Consider the following 23,139-nt stretch of genomic DNA (forward strand, 5'->3'; position numbering starts at 1 on the left):
AGCCACTGGCTACTTGGATACACTCCTCACTGCCATACATACTCAGAGCAAAAATATAAGAATAGTTCTGTGACTCTTGAATTTTACTTTCTGTGGAATGAAAGGACTACTTCCTTTTTTTTTTTTTTTTTTTTAAATAAAGATTTTATGTTTTCATGAGAGAGAGAGAGGCAGAGACGAAGCAGGCTCCATGCAGGGAGCCTGACATGGGACTCAATCCCGGGACTCCAGGATCACACCCCGGGCTGAAGGCAGCACTAAACCGCTGAGCCACCCGGGCTGCCCAGGACTACTTCGTTTTAACAACGTTGGTGGGCTTTTCCATTTTTGGCCCCCCGCTGACAGTGCCCTCACTGAGGAAAGTTGAAAGGTGGGTTTGGGCTTTCTAAGAAAAAGTGCACAACTCCACACTGAAATAAACCAGATATGCTTTTTAATAGTTACCAGGATTTAGATGTAATTCCCCAAAGGGAAAAACAGTGACACTTCTCAAATTACATGTGAAACAAGAGTGGGAAACATTAAGATCCGTTTGGGGGGAAGGGTCTCAATCAGAACCTCAGCCAACGATGACCGTCTGGGCAAACAGACGTGTAAAGGATCCACACAGCTCCTGTCTTTGTAGAAAGACCCTGAAACCTACGGGAAGTATTCACAGGCACGGAAACCAACCCCACAGAGAAAGACACCAGAGAAGCAGCTCTCAGGCCACAGAGAAAACCATCCACCTAGAGCGCCAGCCAGAGGCTAACAGGGCACCTCTAATGGAATCTCTTCCTGACAACACCCACTTTTAATGATAGCAGTCAGTCCCTGCACTTAGGGCCTCCTGGGTGCTCCCAAATGTCCAACTTCGTCTGTTCCTCCTGAGAGCCTGTGAATGGGTCACATCACAGACGAGGGCTCCACGACTCCAAGGGCATGCTGCCCACCGCCATCACTGCACACACACGTAGGAGGAGTGTTTCCTCTGAAAGCTGGTCACTGATAATACTTCAACCAATTAACCTTAACCACTCATGCTTACTATTTCTGCCCAGACAATTCCAACCAAATCCGTGTTTAAAAAGCAAACACGCCGAAGACCACACATGCGATGCCGCTTGGTGGACCTCAATTTAAAGAGCACAACTCCTCATCCTGTAGATACCTTAACAGGACCAGCGGGAGTCTTGTGAGTAGCATCTGACACGGGGAATTTCTTGTGCACGCATGCGCGCACACAGGAAACATGGGCAGTGAGGAGGAAGGAGCCCAGACCAGGAGCAGGTCCATGGTCTTGCAGCAAGTGCACAAAGCTCAGCTGCTGGCCCTGTGCACAGCTCATCTGTCCCTTACTACTGAGCAGCTAAGAAAAATTCAGGAACACTTGGAGGTGTTACAGTGACACTAAATCAACTATGCATGTAGCCCAAAATCAATACCTGACGTGGATTCCCAGGACAAAGGCAGCCTCCCCCATCAGCACGCTTGCTTTTTGCTGTTGTGGCTCAGGTTTCAAAGAGTTTGCTGAATGCAGGCCCAATTTCAGCAATCATGTCGGTGGTGGTGGTGGAACGTCCGTGCTTCTGGAAGGCCTGGAGGCTGCACTGCCTCGTGAGTGAGCATGCACCCAAGGCGGCCAGGAGGAGAGGGCTGGACCTGGAAGGGGAGGATGGTCAGCAGGTGCCTACACTCACTGTAGGCCTGACCTTCCCTTCCTTTCCCACCTGGGACCCCAAACAGGCCTAGCAGGCAAGTCTGCTAGTCTTCTGAGATAGAAGACAGCCTCAAGACCAGGGAGATAGGGCCCATCAATACCCACCCACCCAGAGGACAGGATGGCAGTTCTACCCCCAATGATAACTAGACCCATATGTTGAAGATCTGAGAATGCGGGTTCCCACCATCATCAACAGGCCCCCGTACAATCTTGTTTCTCCATGTACATGCCCTTAGCAGGTGCTCCCTACTTCCTGTTGTGCTACCACCCTACAGGCCTCACAGGCTTCCCAGGTGGGGCACCCTCCAGACCCAGGACACCCCACCCCAGCATATGTGGCCCCACTGTCATATGACAGGTATAGAGAACAAGTGACGGAGGACTGGAACCTGCCTGTGCTCACAGCAGTGGACGCGGGCCAAGCCTGCAGTTCAGAGTTTTGCCTCTTAGAGAAAGCTCCCACTTCAGGACAGCAGTCAAGGCCGGCTCACCTCTGCTCTATTTCTGGTCCACTGTTCTGCTTTACAGGGGTTCACATCACACCCCCCGGAACACGGTCTCAAACTTGGGGAGCTTCACAAACCACTCCAGAGCCATTGGCACTGAGCAACAGGCCAGGGCATCAACCTTACACTGAGCAAGAGCCAACCAGGTGACCGTTCTGGGATCACATCCCCATCCTGGGATCGCTTCCACAGGACACCAAGGTTTCATGTGGCCACTTATTAAACATGGGCAACTAAAATGGTTCACACGATTCAAAGCTCTCAAGGGGAAGACAAGTGAAGATGTCACATACCCATTAGTCTTTTCAGGAGCGGCGTGCAGTGCCCAGTGCACCAGGACGCCCAGAGTGCCTGACAGCAGATCTCCCTGGCCGCCACACCTGCGGCTGCTGCCCTCCTGGGTGCACTCGAGTACTGCGGGGCAAGAGGGACACAGCCATCAGAGGACGAGCTCACCTGGGCCTGAGGCACAATCTCAATCAGCAGCAGCTCTTCCCATTTGTTCTGTACGAGGCACCCTGGTTTACAGAAGAGCAGACCCAGGCCAGCCCAGAAGCACCTGCGTAGCACAACACAGACGGCAAACAGACTCATCCAACTTGGGCCTGCTGGAGCAGAGCACAGGTACCGGGGATCTTCAGGCCAAGGAGGTGCAAGCCACACTAGCACCCCTGCATGGACCCAGCCAGTGGCCGCTCTTCCATTTATGCTGTGTAACCCAGCAGCCACTTTGGAAAACGGGTGGTTGTATCTTCTGAATGTCAGAATCTAGAGCACTTCCCAGCAACAAAAAGGTTTCAAGGTCCCTCAGAGAACACACCCTTGGTATCGCCTATCCAGTGTGGGGCAGCATGCAAGCAGCACTCTCTGGGGCCCCAGTGTGCCTCCCACCACCTGGTCAGCAGCTCTATGCCAAGGCAGCCCATCCTGTAGCACAGAACCAACGTGCTCCCTGCTGCCCAGTCCCGTCATGTGAGGGGAGGACCTGTTCTGGGTATACTGGGGAGACTCTGACCCTCACTGTCATTGATGGCAGGTCTCCGGCACACACCATAACCTCCCCGTTCTTCCCACTAGGCAGCCAGCAGGCCCTAGAGACAGAACGAGGTGGAAGCTGCCATGTCCAGCACCTGGCAAGCGCCTCCACTGGTGTCCACTCCCAGTGTTTCCTCACTTTCTAGCCCTTCTTAACAATAAAATGCCAGGAAATATTCATATAACTGTCTCTAATGCTGCAGGTAAGCTGGAAGCAGCAGGCCCAGGACCCTGGGCACCACCTCTGACAGGGCTGCCACAGATCATGGACAGAACCGTAGCCACTGCACCTGACATCCAAACACTCAGCAAGGTCATTTCCCTTTGTGAAACAGTGAGAAATGCAAGCTCACTGGGAAGTCTATGTGTGGAACATGTGTGACACGAGGGACCTCTGTGCTGTGTGTGACCACAGTTTTCCAGGGGCTGGTGCCCAGCACAGCCACACCAACCGACCTGCGTGAAGCCTACAGGTACCTACCCTGTTTGCCGTCAGAGATCACATCCCGCTCCCCCTTCTGTACCACGGTCACATTCCCCAGGGCCTGACTGAGCCTCCGTACAGCTTCATGATGATCACTACCATCGACCTGGTGGCTCAGCTGCGAGTGGGACAGCACAGACAGGCCATTGTTAAACACATGGAAGGAACCCACAATCACGGATACATCCTGCCCATCCACCCTGATCTCAGACATAGGAAGCCTCCAGGAGCTCTAGCCCCCCACACAGATGTGTACAACCCGTGCACGAGGGGGAAGTGGGCCCAGAAGAGCTGGACAGCAAGTCCTCAGGTGGATGTGGAAACACTGTTCTTACCCTCCCCTGACTTTCGGATCAAAGTTAAGGGAACAATGCCCAAGGCTGAAGTTTTACATGTTTGCAGAAGTGACACAACTCTGAATAACATGCTAACATCTATGGGATGCTTCATATGTAGAACCTGTGGGTTTACATTCATCATCTCATTTCATCCTTAGACTCTATGAGGCGATGTTCTCATGACCCACATTTCACAGGTGAGGCAATGCAGGAAGGGATGGAGTGAGCGGCCCAGAGCCCACTGCCCCGCCTCTCACCTAGTCACAGATTTGCTGGTGACAGGATGCCCCAGGATTCCGTGTACCACCAAGAAAGAATAGCACTGTTAGCATGTGGAAACATGCATCTACTTGCTGGCCATCTGCAAATATGCCCCTGCGGGGAAAGGTCAGGGCACCAGAGCCATCCCTCACCCCTCCTCAGGAAGGGGAGGGTTTACACCTTTTGGGTGGTCAGTGAACTCACCACAGCTTCAGAGAGTCTGTTGAATTCCACATGGTTGGGAGTGAGAACAGCCTTCTGGTAGCTCTGGATGAGGGCTGGGTGCTGAGCTATCAGCCACAGCCCATCCTATAGACAGGGACAAGTATGTATGCACAGTCTTAGGGGCGGGCCTGGCTGTGAGAAGGGGCAGGAGAGAAGAGGCCACACTCACTGCATCAATGATGACAGGGATGTCCCTGGCCTTGGATGCTTCTAAAATGCCCTGCAAGAAAAGAAAGCTATGCTGAACAAGCCCATCACCCCCAGCGGAATTAACACCAAGCAAGCAGTTCCTTGACGAATTCAACAAATACACAGAAAATGTAAATGCAAGACAAGAAACAGAAGGAAACTCAAATGAATGGGCAGTAGCCCCTCTGTAAGGCAGGGGCACCACAAACCCTAGACAGGAGTCTGTGGGAAGCACAATACCCAGCACTGGGGCAGGCGAGCCCATGGAGGCTGACCCCAAGCTAGAAGCTCCAAGTGTCCCGTCAACACTCATCTCAGGGCTCCCAGATGAAAAATCTGAAGTCTTCAGAATTCCCCCAAATACATGCGCCAGTATTTGACATGCTGCAATACCACATGACACCCATCTCTACCCAGAACACACGCTTGACAGTAGAAAACATTAAGAGAACAGTGAGACGACAGCCGCACTCCAGGATGCCCAGTGTCCAGCACACAGCACGGAGACAAGCGGGTGAGCACATGGTGGGTGGGCCTGCCCGCCAAAGACAGAGGCCTCAGAAAAAACCTAATCTGCCACACAGCTTGCAGACGCCCTCAGGGACCGGGAGAGAACGTCTGCTGTAAAGCCCCACCTGCAGTGTCCTGCTGCGGCTGCCCAGGAGGCTGCCCTCCTAAGCAGTGTGGACTTCCTAGGAAGTCCCTTCTGGCCCTCCCGGCAGGGGGTGGGGTGGAGGTGGTAGCAAAGGAAGCAGTGAGGAAACCCTGGATGATGGACAGCTACTCTCATGGCCCTGAGCCCAAGGGAGCGCCAACCTCTTCATGGGATGGCCTCTGACTCAGGCTCTATGTCAAAGGAGCGCCCAGATCCCGACAGCGTCTGGGGCACTGCAGCACGCAACTTGTACCCCAGCGGAGCTGCTGCAGGCTGAGCCTCAATGCCACCTCTGAAATCCTAGCTCTGCCGCTCGGAGTTGGGTGAACTTGAGTAAAGTCAGCCCAGTCTCTGAACCTCAGTTTCCTGGTAAGATCAGAGTAATGCCTCAATACTCTCCAGGTTTACCCACCTCTAAAGATTCACCCGGTCCTCAGCAAGGGGGCTGGCAGCCCCTGAAGGGCAGCTGCAGTAACTGTTACTTTGCACGAGCAGTCCAGCGCTGAGCCAGACACCTGCTTAGGCCCAACGTCTATTACCCTGCTCATTCATTCCTGGAGTATCTGTGAGTCCAAGGGCCTTAACATACGTTAAAAAAAAAAAAAAAAAATAGTAAAACAAAATAGATGGTAAGTAGAAATAACCTGAAATACTAAAAGATAAACCCACACATATTTAACTAGAAGTTATTCCGAAAATGAAATGGGAGACCCCACAAGGTGAGGGCTTGCCCTACCCTGCCCTCCTTGCCCTACCCTGTTGTATTTTGTGGACATGGGTTTGAGGATTCAGAGAGGTCGCAAAGCCCCTTCAAAGGAGGGTCAGGGTACGAGAGCCTCATCGAAGCATATTTCCTCACTTAACAATGAAAACACTCTGCCTGCTGCTTTGAGTTTTGGCTTTGCTGCGAAAACAGATTCAGCTTCCCTCAATCTCTGCTTTTGGGCGGCAGTGCTGGGCCACAGCAACGACACTTCCATCTCTGTGCTTTCCTCTGCCCATCCTGACGAACATTGGGGTGAAGGTTCAAACACCAGGAAAGCCAAATTGACGTGACTGGGCAGGTGTGAATCATGTCGCATCACATTCGGGTCTCCTGGCACACACAGAGTTGCGCATCCTCACTCATGTAAGGACGGGTTTGTTCCATCACTTGGGGTATTTGTACGAAGTGTGCTGTGCATTTAACCCTGTCCTCGTCTGTCACGCTGCCGTCAGGGCCTGAACACACAGCGAAGGTGACAGCAGCTCCAAGGGAGGCCACTTGATGACATTGCCGTGGCCCCACCATCTAGCCAACAATCTAACCCACGGGGAGGATAGCAGAGAAGGGAAAGAGCTGCACACCCACCGGTCAGAAGAGGCTGGATGCTGGCTGAGCAGCAGCCCCATGTGTCTGACAGTAAGACACAGCCACAGTCAAAGGGGAGCACTCCTGCACGGGAGGTGGCGCCCAGGGGAGAAGGAATGCCCCCCGCCCTGAGCAGAAGCCCTGCGAGGGCAGCCCTCTGGTGGGAGAGGGAGCTGCTGCAGCCAACACTATCTGGCCATACAGCACGTAGACATTTAGGACACACCTAAAAGAAACAGACAAATACGTATGCAGAAATGTTCAAGACATCACTAACATAAGAAAAAGCTGTAAACCACCTAAATGAACTAGCTAAATATAGTATATCGTGATATAGCTAAATAATGAGGAACATGTAGCTATTCTATCAGGAAAAGCCGCCAGGACCTATCATTAAGAGCAAGCTACAAAGGAGCATAAATAGTATGAGCTCTAGTCAAGAGCCTAGGTCCTAGATCCAGAAAACTCTGGTTCATAACCAGCATATGACGTGGAAGACTGAATACTGTAGGGCAGCAGCACCGCCAAGCTGAGTTACACATTCAGCATGTTCCCTGTCAGCATCCCTGCTTCCTCTTCTGATCCTAAAGCTCCTGTGGAGATGCACACAACCCAGAACAGCCAAAATACTCCCAACATGAACAAAGTTGGCAGGATCACACTGCCACCACTGTCAGGACGGAGTGCTCCCAGTGCAAGGACAGCTGTACAAATCAATGAGCAGAGATGAGAGCCCAGAAATAAACCCCTGCACTGATGTCCAGACTTTCAACAAGGATGAAATTCACTCGAGCAGAGTGGTGCTGGAACTAAGTATCCACTCCCTACACCAGACATAAAATGTATTCAAGATGCACCATAGACCTACATATAAGAGCTAAAACAATAAAGCTCTTCAAAGAAAATAAACTTAAGAATTAAAAATTCATGCGAGAAAAAAAGTGCAGCAAACAGAGGAGTTCCTCCAAACATGAAGTAGGGTTGTCACAAAAATCTGTACACAAAAATTCATAGTGGCACTACATTCAACAGCCCAATGCAGAAGCCACCTAATCGTCCATCAAGGGATGGATAAACAAAATGTGGTCCACACAAGAGAATATCCACCAGCAAGGAAAGGAGTGGAACACTGACCCACACCACATGCACGTGAGCCCCGAGATGCTGCAAAGTGAACACAGCTGGTCACAAACACCAGTCCTGTAAGACCGCGTTGCTACAAAAGGTCCGGAAGATACAAATACACAGGCCGCAGGTAGAGACTGTGGCTGCCAGGGGCTGGGGAGTTGGAGAGGAAAAGGGAGCAGCTGCTAACAGATGCAGGATTTCTTTCTGGGATGATCAAGGTGTTCTCATGGTAGTGGCTGTACAACTGTGAAGATACTCAGAAACCTCGGAATTGTATGCTTTAAATGCATGAATTGTGTGGCATGCAAAAATTCTTGATGAAGTGAAGAACTCAGCAACTTATTACATGGCCACTTTGGGGGTGTAATTTAATTTCTCCAAGATTCAATTTTTGTCATCAGAAAAACGAGGATATGGGGGTTTCTGGGGGGCTCAGTCGGTGAAGCGTCTGCCTTTGGCTCAGGTCACGATCCCAGGGTCCTGGGATGGAGCCCTAAGTCCCTGATTCGGACTCCCTGCTCAGCAGAGAGCCTGCCACTCCTCCTGCTTATGCATGCTGTCTCCCAAATAAATAAGGAAGGAAGGAAGAAAATGAAGGAAGGAAAGAAAAGGAAGAAAAGAAAGAAAAAGAAAAAAACAAACAAGGCTAAGAGAAATCTATCCAACAGGGCTGTTTTCAGGATTATACTAGATAACAAATTCGCTGAGCAAACATTTAGAAAGTGTGTGCAGGAACACAGCACAGTGAGAGCAGCACACGGAACACACCCACTGTGAGTATACAAGTCACAGACGGCACTGAGCTCTGTAACCAAGTAAAACATGAGGAAACCCATGGTCCCTGACGGTCCCTAGCCATCCCGGGTCCCCAGGCCAGTGCTGCGGGTAGCCCCTGCACACGTGTCCCCAGGGAAAAAATATTTAGGAGGAATTCTGGTAAAATCCAAGCATATTTTGCCCACTCGTTTAAACTGCTGTTTCAAAAATAAGTTCATTTCTTATCAAAGAGCTCAAATCTCTGTGCAGAAAATGCCCTGCTAAGGAAGAAGTCCTGAGAGACATGGGAAAGGGTGAGGTGCTGATGTCCAGCGTGGCAGCTCCTCAGAGGTGAACAGCACAGATACAGGCCAGGTGACCAGCACAGAAAGCCACATTGCCAGGATGGGCAGGCCTGGGACCTGCAGATCACAACAGTTCACAAGAGGGTGTCTCTGTTCCAGGTGTGGTTCAGGAGACATCCTGACAGGCGGCTGAAGCAAATCCTGAAGCAAATCACAGTCAGACTGTGCTGAGTCCACTCAGGCTGCTGTGACAGATGCCACAGGCTGGGTGGCTTGGAAACAACAGAGATGTACTGCTCACAGTTCTGGAAGCTTCAAGTCCAGGATGTGGGTGCTGGCTGAGGGCCTCCTACAGGTCACAGGCCGTGCTGTGTCCTTAGCTGGTGGAAGTGGAGGGGAGCTCCCGGGGGCCCCTTTATATGGGCGTGAATTCCATTCAGAAGGCTCCTCCACCCCTACAACCTAATCACTCCCCAAAGACCTCACCTCCTGACACCCTACCTTGGGGTTCAGGATTCCAGCACGTGATTCTGAGGGGACACATGCATCCAGGTGGTGGACAAGTCACAAAAGGTCACAAACCCCATCATCCTGAGGGTCATCCCCATTCTGTCAGGAGCTCTCACTTGCCTCTCTTCCCAAAGACAAACCACCTGGCAGAGAGGCTGTCACAGCCCATCTCCCACCCACCCTGTGCAGAGAGCCACCATCTCAGGATACAAGTGCACAGGAGACCACAGGCTACACACGGGGTTCCCCATTCAGGTCCCCCCCTCAGCTCACATGAATCAAAGGAGCTAGCATTTCTCAGCTATGATTTATTTCTACTTTTCAGCAAGCAGTCAAGAATTTTCAAGATTAGACGATGCTTGGGACACCTGGGTGGCTCAGCAGTTGAGCGTCTGCCTTCAGCTCTGGGCGTGATCCCGGAATCCTGGGATCGGGTCCCACATCGGGCTCCCTGCATGGAGCCTGCTTCTCCCTCTGCCTATGTCTCTGCCTCTCTCTGTGTGTCTATCATGGATAAATAAATAAAATCTTAAAAAAAAAAAAAAAAAAAGGATTGGACGATGCTGCCTGACATGTGACGTGCCCCATGCCAGCTCCAGGTGGCTCCGAACCAGGACAGCCCAGAGGCCTCATTTGCGGCATGTTACCTAGAGCCACTGCTTGACTGTATGGGACTGGTTTTCAGATTATTTGTCCCAAATGTACAACTGCTGGTTCATTTGACACCCGTTTTCTCAGCTCTTTGTAAGAGGATGGAGTGGCTGTCCCTCCTACCCCAGGTGCCTAGCACTATGCTTCTCATTCAAAGTGGACACCCGAACACGGGGCAGTCCCAGGGATTTCCCTGCTGCAGTATAAAAGCTACTGCCCCGAGAGCAAGAGACTTATTCCACCTGGTCTATTTTAGGTTCATTCCTAGCTCTTTGCCTAGTGTTTCCCCCTCCCCTAAACCATCATTATTCCATCAAGAGACTTGTGAACACTGAACAACAGAAACTCCAAGAACATGCTTCTCTTTTAACTCCACAAGCTGAGTCAAGTCTATGAGATGAGGCATGTTCAGTAATTCTCTACATTTACCTTAACGTTTTCAAGAAGAATATTGTCTCGACCGAGGCCAGGTCCCACGACCAGGGCATGCAGCCGGGGCAGCCACTCCTCCACATCGTGAACAGCACTGGGGCTGTCGCTGCATCGGGAAAAGGAGGCCAGACAATTTAGTACCATTTGCACTCACTGACTTACCTTATTAGGGAGACCACATTTTTCTGGATCTCGCTGGTTCCTTCTGTTGCAGGACTCAGGCCAGGACTCCAGCCTGCATCCAGCCATGTCTCCCCTCTTATCCCCATAGATAGGCTCATCTTTCACTCACCAATGTACGAATCCAGCTTTCAGCATCTACACTGAGCTACACTGAGACATTCCAGCTACTTTCAAAACCATCTTGGTCTTCTAGGATGAACCAGGTTGTTTCCCGTCACGCAGGGTACTTTAGGAACTAGAAGGGGCACCTGGGGACCTTGTCAGTAGGAGCAGGACCTGATGGCTGTCTGGGATTTTGTTGTTCCTCCACAGCAGCTTCCCGCTTACCATCTTGCTCCTTGGACTCTTAGAACCCACTCTGCAAGCCTCTGCCCCCAACTACCCCATGGCAAGATCCAAGCATCCAAGGACTTGTACTTAGCCCGTGTCTGACAGATGCAGGGACATGGGCCTTCCAGGCGAGTGCCAACAGTTCTCCAGAACAGCCCTCCTCCCGCACTGCCACCCACCCTCTGCTCCCAGCTGTTGGGTGCTGGGCTGGCCCTGCTGACACGCACTCCTGGTTAGCCTTACCCTTGCCTCCTGGCTTTACACACCTCCCCCACATCAGCCCCCAGGTCTACACCTTCCCTGAGCACCCCGCTCCGTCCAAGGTCTGACAGCAACACTGCTTAGATATCCAGCAGGCAAATGGAAACATCCAAAAGCCAGCCCCTGATGGTCACCCCGACCAAAACCTGCTCTCTCAGGTTCCTCACCTTGACAACAACTAACGCAGACCAAATCCAGAGTGGCCTTCATGACTCTCATCTTTTCCTTCTGCCCCATGTCCCCCTGTCAGCAAATACTGGGGCTGTACTTTCAAGTGCACCTCAAATCTGACCCTTCTCTTATTTCTCCCCCATCACTTACTCGCCCCAGCATCCTTACAACACCTTTCTCATGCAACCCCTGCTTCCATCCTGGGCCCCAAAAGCTCATTCTCAACAGAGCAGCCAGGTCACATCTTTTAAATAAATGTACACTAGACCCTGTCCCTCCCTGCTCAAGTGTTCCAGTGGCCCTCTTTTCCCTCCTCCTCATTTACCTGAAAACCAAATCCCTTAGGATAACCCCCACAACCTCAGGGCTTGGCCCTGCACCCCCCTGGTCACCTGCCCCATCCTGAGCCCCTTGTGCTCCCTGACACTCCTCGGCTCAAGTCGTACCAGCTCTTCCCTGTGTCTGCAGGTCCCTACCTGAATGCCACTCTCTGGGCCCCTGCCCACAATCACCCTAGAGAAAACCACACACATGCCACGTGCATGTACAGGCCCTGGTTAGGTTCTCTGACACACTGTTGCCTTGCATGTCTGTCTCCAGAGCTGTGCAGCCCAGTATGGCAGACACCAGCCACATGGGGCTATTTTAGTTAAAGTAAAAACTCAGCTTCTGAGGCCCCCCAGCCACATTTCAGGTGCTCCTTAGCCATACATGGTCAGCAGCCCCAGTTCTGGAGGGCACTGAGAACATTTTCACCACTGCAAAGCCCAAGGGCCAGGAACAGCTGTTTTGTCTGCTTGGTTTGACACTGTCCCTGTGGAAGCCAGGGCAAGGACCGGCACTGGAAGCATCTGCTGCATGAGGGAAGGACCCTGTTCCTGCCTGATGGGCCCCTCATTACTGTGTGGGAAGCTTGACCACAGGCAAGGCCTAGACCTCTCCTAGGAAGCCTCAACCATTTCTGATGGACCATGGGTCAACCTGGGGCACGGTGCCCTGGTGGCTAAAATCTCATCCCGTGCTGTACACACACGGCTGCTTATCTTCTGACTGCAGACAGTGGGCTCTTCACAACTTCTCCTTCCTTCCCACAGCACCTACCTACCACTTCCCAGTATGGCAGCCCCTCAACAGAGGCTCTGGGAGCCCACAAGAAGGCCCCACACCTGAGGAGCACTGCAAGTAACACACCCCCGTGAGGCCCCACTCACAGAACTGGGTGAACGATCAGCTCCGGGCTGTACGACTTGATCACAGGTGCGGCCTCCCGGGTGCAGAACACGTGGGATAAGTCTGCGCCCTGAGAAATGAGCACAAGAGGCTGACTCAGAGCCGGGCCCGCCAACAGACACCTAGGTGGCCTCAGCCAAGCCCCTCATCACAGCTCTTACACTATAGCTAGGTGGCTCAGAGGAGGCCAGAAACTAAGAAAAGGGCTGGAACAGAAAGCAGACTTTTGCTGCCACCCAAGAGGCAGGTTAACCTAGACCAGCTCAGGCTGCCACACCCGTGGGGGCCATGGGGAGCACATTTTATCTTAACTGAGCCATTAGGACTTGATCAAAGGCCTGGGAAATCACCAAGGTTGTAAAGATGCCAACTGCTTAAGTGAGAACTGAAGCAGCATCCCAGGATCATGCTGGTGAAGGATAGTTCTGATAAAACTTCAGTTAACAAAATTCCATGGGGGTGCCTGGGTGGGGAAGTGGGGCTCAGTCGGTACAGCATCTGCCTTCAGCTCAGGTCATGATTCCAGAATCCCAGGACTGAGCCCCACATGGGGCTCCCTGCTCAGCAGGCAGCCTGCTTCTCCCTCTGCCCCCTCCCCTGCTCGTACTCTCTCTCTAAATAAATCTTAAAAAAAAAAAAAAAGAAGAGGAAGAAAGGAAGAAAGGAAGAAAGGAAGAAAGGAAGAAAGGAAGAAAGGAAGAAAGGAAGAAAGAAAGAAAGAAAGAAAGAAAGAAAGAAAGAAAGAAAGAAAGAAAGAAAAACACTTCTCTAATCATATTTAAAGAATCCAACTCTTGACTAGGGAAGTTGTAAACAGACCTACCACTTTGAGAGCTGAGATTGCTGCGAAGTAAGGTGCTCCAGTATACCTAAAAAGGAAGGTATTGACAGTCATCAACTTCTGAGAAAGAGGCAAACACACCAGGTTTATCAGGTTTCACAGACATGAATCACAGAGCCCAGGACCCAGCACTTGATAGGTATTCAGTAAATGTTTAATAAACATTAACAAACATGGATTGCGACAAGTCCGTTTGTCATTTCAGACCTTTGGTTTTGTTTAAGTAGGCTCCATGCTAGGCATGGAGCCCAATGCCAGGTCTGAACCTTCCACTCTGAGACCATGAGCCGATATAAGTCGGACGCTCAACCAACTGAGCCACCCAGGGTTAGGACCACTGGCTCTCTGCAGCACTGTGTTCAAACTAGAGGCTTGAGGAGGCTGCAAGAGTTCACTGAAGACGTCCCTACCCCTGGGTGGGGGGGAGGGGTGACACAGGTGAGCACAGCTCAGAACACTGTAAGAGGACGATAGCGAGGACAGCAACACATAGTCTGGCACTGAGACTCACACAAGTCCCTCCTGTTCCCATCCCACCTTCCAGAGTGCCTGTGAGTAATGTTAATACTGCCTGAAGCAGAGAAAAAACGCTTGAACTTGTCATCAGATGAATGACTGTAACCTTTATGTCAATCCCAGGCAGTGAAGAAAACCCAGGAAAAAGACTGAGTACACTCTACACACAACCCTCTCCCGCACAGCAGGACCACCAACGGGCCAGGAACACAACACAGGACATGCCACACACACGCTGTCTCTGCTCCACCCCGCAACAGGTATGCTAGCCCAACAAAGAAGATGCACTAAAACCATAAAAACTAGCTTGCCTATTTATCCAGCAAAAGGTGTGAGGGGTGGAGGGAGGGGGAGATGCTTATAGGTGGCAGTACACACCAGTGCGTGTGTGTGTGTGTGTGGGGGGGGGGGGTGGCAATTTGCAGCATGCGACAACATTTAAGATGTCTATGTGTTCTGCTCCAGTAGAAATTCTAGGAACTGATCCCCTGGAAAAAAAACAGATGCACATCTAAGTAGAAAAACATACAGGGATGTCTACAACCATACTGTTTAGTTGGGGAAAAAGAGCAGGTGACCACTCGCCTATCAACAGGGATTGGTTAAATAAGTTACGGTCCATCTTTACAAAGAATACTACACCCCCACTTACCAAGAACCAATCTCTAGGAACCAACATTGAATGATGGACACCCAGAACACTGCATTAACATAATGCAAAGCTCTGACAGTTGTTCTTTCTTCTGTTTTGTAATATCTGATGTAAGCTTTGACTACAAAACCATCCACTTCAAAGACCGCCATTTCAAATGCATTACCAGCCCAAGACTAGGCGGAGAGCCAGGCCACCCTCGCCCCCTTGAGGCTTCTTTAAAGATTTTGGTTGATTTCAGTAACTGACCATCTGGGCCACTTGTCTTTTTCTCTTCCAGGGCTTTAAATTCCCACACTTGTGCTTTAAATTCACCAATAAAGGGGGATCCCTGGGTGGCTCAGTGGTTTGGCGCCTGCCTTTGGCCCAGGGTGTGATCTTGGAGTCCCGGGATCGGGTCCCGCATCGGGCTCCCTGCATGAAGCCAGCTTCTCCCTCTGCCTGTGTCTCTGCCTCTCTCTCTGTGTCTCTCATGAATAAATAAATAAAATATTAAAAAAAAAAAAACAAATTCACCAATAAAGAGTGAATCTTTGAAACCTAAGCCCTTGCCCTCAAACCCAATAAAAGGAGAATCCCAAACCTACATGCTCTGTCTACTTGCAGCCCTCAGTCGTGAGGCCCCAGGGGTGCTGTGTCATTTCTAAGTCCTATAAGTAAAACAGCTTTATTTTTTCAAAGTTTCCTGGTAGTTGTGGCTGGAGGGCATCTTGTGATCGTAAGAACTCAGGGGCAGGTCCCATAACACTGGTTATTGATAAGCTGAAACTGGCACAAAACAGTGACATGGTCCCAGTTTTGTAAAATAAATAAATAGTTGCATGCACAAAGTCCAGAAGATTAATAATGTGTCCACACTGAATTATTATTATCTGAGATACTCTGAGGCTTTCACTTCATACATTTCTGGACCATTTGAATTTTTAAAACAAGCAGATAATACTTTTATAATCACAATAACAATGATCCTATTTTCAAGGTTAGTTCCTAAAGCTAACTGACATACTTTAAGTTAGATAATCACCCCTAGCATGCTACACTACCAAACTTATCTGAAAAGAAAAGCTGACATCCAGTTCTTCTCATGTAGATGTCCCAAAATATAAGGCAGGAGATGGAGGGAATGTGAGGACTAAAAACCCTGACTTCCTCAATTCTCTCAAAGGATGAAGGACCCAACCACCCGGCAGAGGCCACCTGCTGGCCTCCATCCCAGAGGCTGGAGGAGGACTGTCCTTTAACCAGGGACAAAAGGAAGAAAAGCAGCTAAGAACTAAGGATCCAAGAGCCCAGCATGCAGTAGGAGGAGAAGAAAACAGATGAGAAAGTGGGAGCCAGTAACAGGCAAATTTCCCTCATCCAAAGGGACCACGTCTACAGATGGAAAGAGCTCACCAAGTCTCAATAAAATTAGTGAAAATAAGACACATTCCAGACATATCTGGAGGAAACTGTAAACTTTTTTTTGTAGTGCAAAATACAGGCTAGACGACTATGTGATCATATATAGGTTACCACAGAAAATCCTGCTACCCGAGCATCCCCAACTCAGCCAAAGCACCAAGCAGCCCACCGACCACAGCAAGACACAGCAGGTGTACAAGTGCCCCCCCCCCCCAGCAACAACCCCCCCCCCCCCACGTTGTCAAAGAATATGCCAGAAGAGCCAAAGTGCAGACTTCTGGGCCAGGCAGGAAATAACACAGGATCTATCTGGCAGTATCGTATACAAAGTTCCACGTAGCAGTTAGGGATTGGGCTAGGAATTCCCTAGGAATTCTTAGATCAAGTGTTAACTCTCTCTCCTGAGTGGCATTTGTAATTCACCATAATAGTCAGAAAAGGCAACACCTAAATTTGAAAGCATAATACAATTTCCAAATTAATATAAGGGAAAACCTAGCAAAAATAATAAAAAAATAGAAACACAAAGTAAAATAAAGAGAAAACGTAACAGGTCTTAGAGAGTACATGAGGTAGACTCTAAACATGAACAGGCTGATTTGCAGTATTAAAAAAGCAATTACTGGGATCCCTGGGTGGCTCAGCACTTTAGCACCTGCCTTTGGCCTGGGGTGTGATCCCGGGATCCTGGGATCAAGTCCTGCCATCAGGCTCCCTGCATGGAGCCTGCTTCTCCCTCTGCCTGTGTCTCTGCCTCTCTCTCTCTCTCCCCTCTCTGTGCCTCTCGTGAATAAATAAATAAAATCTTAAAAAAAAATAAAAAACCAATTACTGTCACATGAGGTTAGGAAACAAATCAAGCTATGTATTATATTTATAAGACACCTAACCATGTGATAAACTGAAAATATACAGCCAGGCAAAGACAGCACATGATATGAACAGAGAGTAAGCAGTAGCTGAAATGGTAACCAAGGTTGATTAAGTAAAAGGCAAAGATATCATTTTATAAACAAGGACAAATCATAAAACTGTGTCAAACTGCACAGCAGCAAAATATACAGAATTAGAAAACAAGCCTTGAAAAAAGGCTAGATCCGTCAAATTTCATGAATGACTTCGAAGAACATCTTCAAATTGACAAAGTAAACCAAACACACCGTTTTTCTTCTGATTACAAAGTAACAGGTTTAGGGGCCTCTGGGTGGCTCAGTCAGTGAAGCATCTGCTGCCTTCAGCTCAGGTCATGGTCCTTGAGTCCTGGGACTGAGTTCTGCATCAGACTCCCTACTCAGTGCAGAGCTGGCTTGTCCCTCTTCCCCTGTTGCTCCCCCCGCTTGTCCGCAAGTGCTCACTCTCTCTCTCAAATAAAATCTTAAAAAAAAAAAAAAAAAAAAAAAAAAATTCCACAAAGTAATACATATTTAAAGTATGTAGCCTGGTCAGTAAAGCCTAAAACAAGAAAGAGTCCCATCCCAGCCCCCACCGCAGGTGCAATCTCTACACTAACAGCTCACTTGGGACCCTTACTGTTTTACTGTTTTCTCCTATTCAGTCACCAAGTTCATCACTGACAAATACCGGTGTCAGAACATCCGACTACACGGAGAAATGATTACTGGGGTCTAACTAGACAAACAGCCAGCTGGTAAGCAGGCAGACAGTGAGACGACAGAGACGGCCTACACACCCACATTTTCCAAGTCACTTACTCTTGGCAGCCTCCGACTACGCCTATTCTTCCATCTTGGCCTTTGTGCTTCTTGGTAGTTAGAGGAGGTATAATGTTTCTCACCAGCTGCAAAGTATTTTCCATATCCTCTACTGAATGTGCTTTATGCAGTGAAAATGCTCTTTGTAAAACTGAAAAACAGGAAAATGAAATCATTTAGAAAAATATTAGCACACACGAAAAAGACTGAAAGAGAGCCTATTAACCAAAACACTTCCCAAAGTTGACTTAACGTGAACGCTATAGATTTTTATCCAATGGTTTCACTATTTTATTTCTCTAACCAAATGATGCTTAGAAATTACCACACACAAGCTATACATACCAAGCTTGTTTTTGAAATGTATTAGACATTCCAGAAGACTAATTAATCTTTCAGAAGATGTTTCTAATGCATTACTACTTAAAAAACCACACATATTCCAGTTCAATCTTCCATCAAGTTTATCGGGTCTCTTCAGGTTGCTAAAAAGCAACCTCCCATTTGTTACCTTCCTTGATCATCTTCATACCCCCAACCTTCTAGTCACGTTTCTGACACTCAATTAATTACTAATAACCTAGAAATGGTATTCTAAATAGAGAACATAGCTTACACTGGGTTCAAAGTGGCATTTTTTTTTTTAAGATCTTTTTAAAATTTATTTATTAATTCATGAAAGACAGAGAGACAGAGAGAGTGAGAGAAAGAGAGGCAGAGACACAGGCAGAGAGAGAAGCAGGCCCCATGCTGGGAGCCCGATGTGGGACTCGATCTCGGGTCTCCAGGATCATGCCCTGGGCCAAAGGCAGGCACTAAACTGCCGAGGCACCCCAGGATCCCCAAAGTGGCATTTTAAAACAATAAAATGATTTTGTCTCTAAACAGCTAGATTTTAATTGTCTTTCTTGAAACTTCCTCATCATGTATTTTGCTGCCTTGATATTTAAACCCAGCTCATCTGTGAGAGAAACGCCATGTTCCGTAACATGTATATTCAACGTTTGAATAGACAATAAAGCACCTGTTTTCTCTAGAATTAAAGGGTCTTTGCAGATACATACAATACTCTCACACAAGGCACCAACATTTGTTTCCTTCCAGTCATCTCAGCAGCAGAGAAAAACCAGGCAGGTGTCACAGTTGGAATGAAGACCAAAGCTGCCCCAGCTCCATAAGGTAAACAGCTTTATCTTTAATCACACTCTTACAGTTTCACTATTTATTTCACTTTTTATTCACTTTTTATTTATACAAATTTATCCAAGTAGTTTTCTTTAATGAGTAGGTATAAATGCTTCCTTAGTTGACATGCCAGGTGCTGAGACCCCCACCCCCATGTGAGAATATTAACTACTCTCAACCTCAACACTCTGCACCTTCTCCCAAACCAACACAAGACTAAAACTCAAAACAGAATCACTGCAAACCTTTGGCCAAGAAAAGGCACAACGGGGTTTGCTCAGCGATGGCGACAGCGGGCGGATGCCTGTGCTTCCAAAGTCCGGTGACCTGTCTACAGTCCTGCCCCAGAGCCACCGAGCTACCAGAGACCTTGCTCTCCCTCCTCCTCCCTGGTGCCTGTCCACACTCCCAATTCCCAGACTGCACACGGTCTTCTCATGCCATCACTGGGCACTCACTGATGAGCTGCAGGAAGGGAATCAGAGTGGCTGCCATCAGATACGGTGACAAATCACTGACTGAAGAGCATCTCTGCAGTCATGGAAACGCAGGCTGTGCATCTGTCCCCAGCTTTATCACATCTAGCATAACTTGATTGGTCAATACCAAACCCACATCATGACATACAGTTGCTTTTTAAAGTCTAGAAACTATAAAAGTAGAGTCGGAACTTAACCAGTCACACAAGGGTTGCTCTGGGTTTCTTACAACGTCATGGGTTTATCAGGATCCAGTACTTAGTCACATACAGGGTATGCCCTAAGACCACCCCACTACACTTGGCCTACACAGGACATGGTACAGCTCCCACCTCCAGCTTTAGGATAGGTGCTTCCCCACTCTCAGTCACCTCGGAGTCCGGCACAGAACTGGACAAGCGTTTGATGAACTAAAAGCATCTTGGTTTATTCTCCTCGTCAGCAGTCAGTTTACCCTTTTACAGACAAGGGAACTGGAGCCCAGAGAGGCAGGCCTGTGAAGATGCCGGGGGCAGTCATGGATAAGCCAGAACAAAAAACATCATTTTACCAAAATGCTGCCATTTTAAGGCAAAGCATTTTTCTTTAACCAAATAGTCACCACACCAACCAAAAGACAAGACGACGACCAAATCCCTCTCAATTGCCCCCTAACCATTTGGGAGTGGTGGAATAAAATCACTTGAGAAGTATAGGATTTTCACTCTTTGACCAGAAGTGTATAGATGCAAAGTAAATCCACACGGCTCACCAGCCTCTGTCCCATCCATCTGACACCAATGCCTTCTGTTAGCAAAGGGCCAAAGGAAGGTCCGTGACATTTCCCTACACTTCACACTTCCTCAGGGTCAGCTGGCTTACTGGCATGCACCTTTGCACTTACCCACAGAAATATTAAATACGAACACCAACGTTCTCAAGGATAAAGAGGCCTTGCCGAGAGGTGATTTAAAGTTTATCCCACCAAGTAACTTTATCCTCAGGATGATTCTGAGTCTGGAAGGACAGGTCAAACCCGTCTGATTCTCGTGTTACGCAAGTGGCTGAGGCAGTCTGGAGAAGTCAACGGGATTTCTTAAGCCTGGGCTGTTTTCTAGAATTACTTACCTCCCACAACCCTCTAGGATAACACCTTTGTGCCAGCTGTGCTTTAAACAAAGAACCCTCACTCACCTGGAGCACCTGACAGCAATCCTCACAGTTATCGGAGACGCCCTGAGGCCAGGATGGGAAGTCAGTGCTCTACAACTCCACCTGCTTTTTTGGTAAAAGTCCAGCAAATCGGCCTGATGATAAAACCTCGAACAAACTCGCAAAAGAAAACACCACCGACTCATCACAGTGTGCAAATTTAAGGCAAAGGGCTGCCAATAAAGTCTCTGAGCAAACTGACCAGAAGCCTCTCGGCTGCCGGCCTCAGGTGAAGCTAAGGAACCCTTCCATACCTCTCAAAGCAACTGGCACCTGAAACTAACGCAATGCTGCGTGTCAGCTTTACTTCAATGAGAAAAAAAAAAAAGGCATTTGGAACCATCGTGCAGAGAAACAAAAAGCCAAACGTCCCCAAGAGGCTCCGCCCTGCAGCACTATACACGCGTCCGTAGCAGGATCTCTGCTGTCACAGCAAAGAGAGCGTCACCATCTCGGCCACTTACCGGCTGGGCAACCCCAGGTGGGGTCCTTCTGGGTTCTCAGGGCCCGTCCCTCCCGGCCACACAAAGGTCGGTAAACAAGTCTCTCCACCGAGCGTGAGAAACGGGTGATACAACCCGCCGGCTCCGTAACGCTCTCAACGCATTCCTGTATCGTGAACCCGACGTGAATACACGTCCACCGGCAAACAGAACGAGGAAGGCACCTCACGAGGGGTTTCGGGCTCCATCAGGCCATCCCTGTTCCCCGCACCCCTCCAATCCTCCTACACAGCGCGCCCCGCCTGACACCCGGCCGGGGTCCTCGGGGGTCGCTCGGGTGGCCCCAGGCGCGCTCCCAGCCCCGCCGGCGAAGCCCGTCCCTTCCCGGCCCCCGCGGCCCCCCGGGCCCCCGGCCCCCCGACGCCGCCCCTCGGCCCCGTGGCCGCGCACAGGCCAGGCCGACGCGCCGCACAGCTCCGCACGCCAGCGGCCTTCCGCGGCGCCTCCCGTGCCCACGGGCGCCCGCGGCCGGTACCTGCGCCCGGCGGCAGCTCGTAGAGCACGAGCGCGGCGGACAGCAGCGCCACAGCCGCCGCGCCGGCGAGCGCAGCCCTGGGCCCCGCCCGAGCGGCCATGCGGGCAAGGGCGGCGCGTACCTTACCTCGCCGGCAGGCCCCGGCAGCCTCCCACGCCGAACCCGCGGCCATCCGCCGACTTCCGGACTCCCAGGCTCCCCCGCGCGGCCGCCGCGGAACCCGACTCTGGGCGGACTTCCGGCTCCCGAAGGCCCGCGCGCCGTCGCCGGAAGCAGGCCCGCCCGGGCTCGCCCCACCCACAGGCGGGCCTCCGCCAATCATAAACGGCCTCTGGTGATGGACGAGCTCTGGGCCCAACCCGGCGGGGCGCCCAGCTCCGGGGGTTTTGCGGGGAAACAGATTCCAGCCTCCAGGGGCGTTTTAGGGTAGGAGGGTCCGGGTTGTTTTCGTTGTTCCCGTTGTGGGGTTGGGGCGTTATGGGAAGCGGGGCGGGCGCTGCGCAGCTAACGAGCAGGTTGCGGTCGGGAAGCAGCTGGAGAACCTGGAGCAGCACCTCAGCGCAGCCCGGTTCCGTCCGGGCCGACGCCCCTGGGCTCGGCGCTGCTCTGGGAGGACGGGCGGCCCCCGCCAGGCCCCCGCCCCGACTCCGAGCTGGTCTGTGCGGCTGAGCGGCCCCCGCCAGGCCCCCGCCCCGACTCCGAGCTGGTCTGTGCGGCTGAGCGGCCCCCGCCAGGCCCCCGCCCCGACTCCGAGCTGGTCTGTGCGGCTGAGCGGCCCCCGCCAGGCCCCCGCCCCGACTCCGAGCTGCTCTGCGCGGCTGAGCGGCCCCCGCCAGGCCCCCGGCCCCGACTCCGAGCTGGTCGGTGAGGCCGGTGAGCGGGCTCCGCCGTCCCAGCGGCTGCAGTCAGAAGCCTGGAGGGCAGCCCGTCTTCCGTCTTCCCCTCCCGCAAGCCTCTTCCCGAGGGCCTGCCTGGCGGAGGCTGCTTCCAGGCGCACAGGCTAGAAGGGCAGGCGGGGGGGGGGGGGGGGGGGTGCTGAGGGGCCCCAGTCCCGGGCATCCCTTCCGTGCGGTGCCTCCGCGTCCTCGCAGGGCGTTCTTGCCACGAGCCCTGCCCGGCAGCGGTACGGCCCTCGGATCCCTTACCCTGCCTCGGTAGGGTATGTGACCTATGTGACCTATTCTCTCATTCATTCATTCTGCAAGGACCCTACCTCCACCTGTGGGGACACTGACGAGTTCTGGGAGTGCGGACCCACACCTGTCTCGGGGGACACGACTCACCAACACACCTTCTGAATGCACCTCCCTGCCTCCTACAGACACACAAAGATCCTGCCACTCCTGAGGCAGTTTCGGGTCCAGAGCCCACCACCAAGAGAAAATTCCCGAGGCATCTCTGGTGCCCGATGGTGGTTTGGTTAACCAGGGGGATGGGCGGCTGATTGTATCCTGGGAGCTGGGGGAGGTCGGGGAAAG

The 23,139-nt window shown here is 51.0% G+C and overlaps 2 protein-coding genes across 8 annotated transcripts in view; one reads left to right on the top strand and one right to left on the bottom strand.

Moving 5' to 3' along the window:
- The window catches only part of CARS2 (cysteinyl-tRNA synthetase 2, mitochondrial), a 69,242-nt gene that overhangs the window by 44,897 nt on the left and 1,206 nt on the right, over positions 1-23,139 (top strand). The window contains exons 17-18 of one of the 2 annotated variants that reach the window (XR_012009730.1): positions 14,184-14,320; positions 18,933-19,007. The gene's annotated coding sequence lies outside the window, so the exon portion shown is untranslated. Of the gene's footprint in view, positions 1-9,770; positions 9,996-14,183; positions 14,321-18,932; positions 19,008-23,139 lie in introns of those variants that run through there. The other variant, XM_072782380.1, reaches the window with a different exon arrangement.
- On the bottom strand, positions 417-21,998 carry NAXD (NAD(P)HX dehydratase). Of its 6 annotated transcripts, XM_072782386.1 has the most exons (11): positions 21,662-21,747; positions 21,148-21,292; positions 17,829-17,979; positions 13,527-13,572; positions 12,685-12,773; positions 10,526-10,634; positions 4,721-4,771; positions 4,531-4,635; positions 3,725-3,845; positions 2,502-2,622; positions 417-1,641 (listed from the first exon to the last, which is right to left on the bottom strand). In XM_072782386.1, the coding sequence occupies exons 3-11, from the start codon at positions 17,930-17,932 to the stop codon at positions 1,491-1,493; spliced, it is 897 nt and encodes a 298-aa protein (XP_072638487.1). In that variant the 5' UTR covers positions 17,933-17,979; positions 21,148-21,292; positions 21,662-21,747; the 3' UTR covers positions 417-1,490. The 6 variants fall into 6 exon arrangements, with proteins under 6 accessions (XP_072638487.1, XP_072638484.1, XP_072638489.1 ...); XM_072782383.1 differs by lacking the exons at positions 21,148-21,292; positions 21,662-21,747 and adding an exon at positions 21,788-21,998; XM_072782388.1 differs by lacking the exons at positions 21,148-21,292; positions 21,662-21,747 and adding an exon at positions 21,783-21,883.

This window comes from Canis lupus, chromosome 17, assembly GCF_048164855.1.
Source record: "Canis lupus baileyi chromosome 17, mCanLup2.hap1, whole genome shotgun sequence".
NCBI classification, from domain to species: domain Eukaryota; kingdom Metazoa; phylum Chordata; class Mammalia; order Carnivora; family Canidae; genus Canis; species Canis lupus.

Excerpts from the sequence above, each read along its gene's own strand:
- NAXD (XM_072782383.1), bottom strand. The coding sequence starts at position 21,983 with ATGATTGGCGGAGGCCCGCCTGTGGGTGGGGCGAGCCCGGGCGGGCCT. Across the intron at positions 13,573-17,828 it reads GTAGTCGGAGGCTGCCAAGA|GTATACTGGAGCACCTTACT; the intron begins GTAAGTGACTTG and ends CTTCCTTTTTAG. Across the intron at positions 4,636-4,720 it reads TCCCTGTCATCATTGATGCA|GATGGGCTGTGGCTGATAGC; the intron begins GTGAGTGTGGCC and ends CCCTGTCTATAG.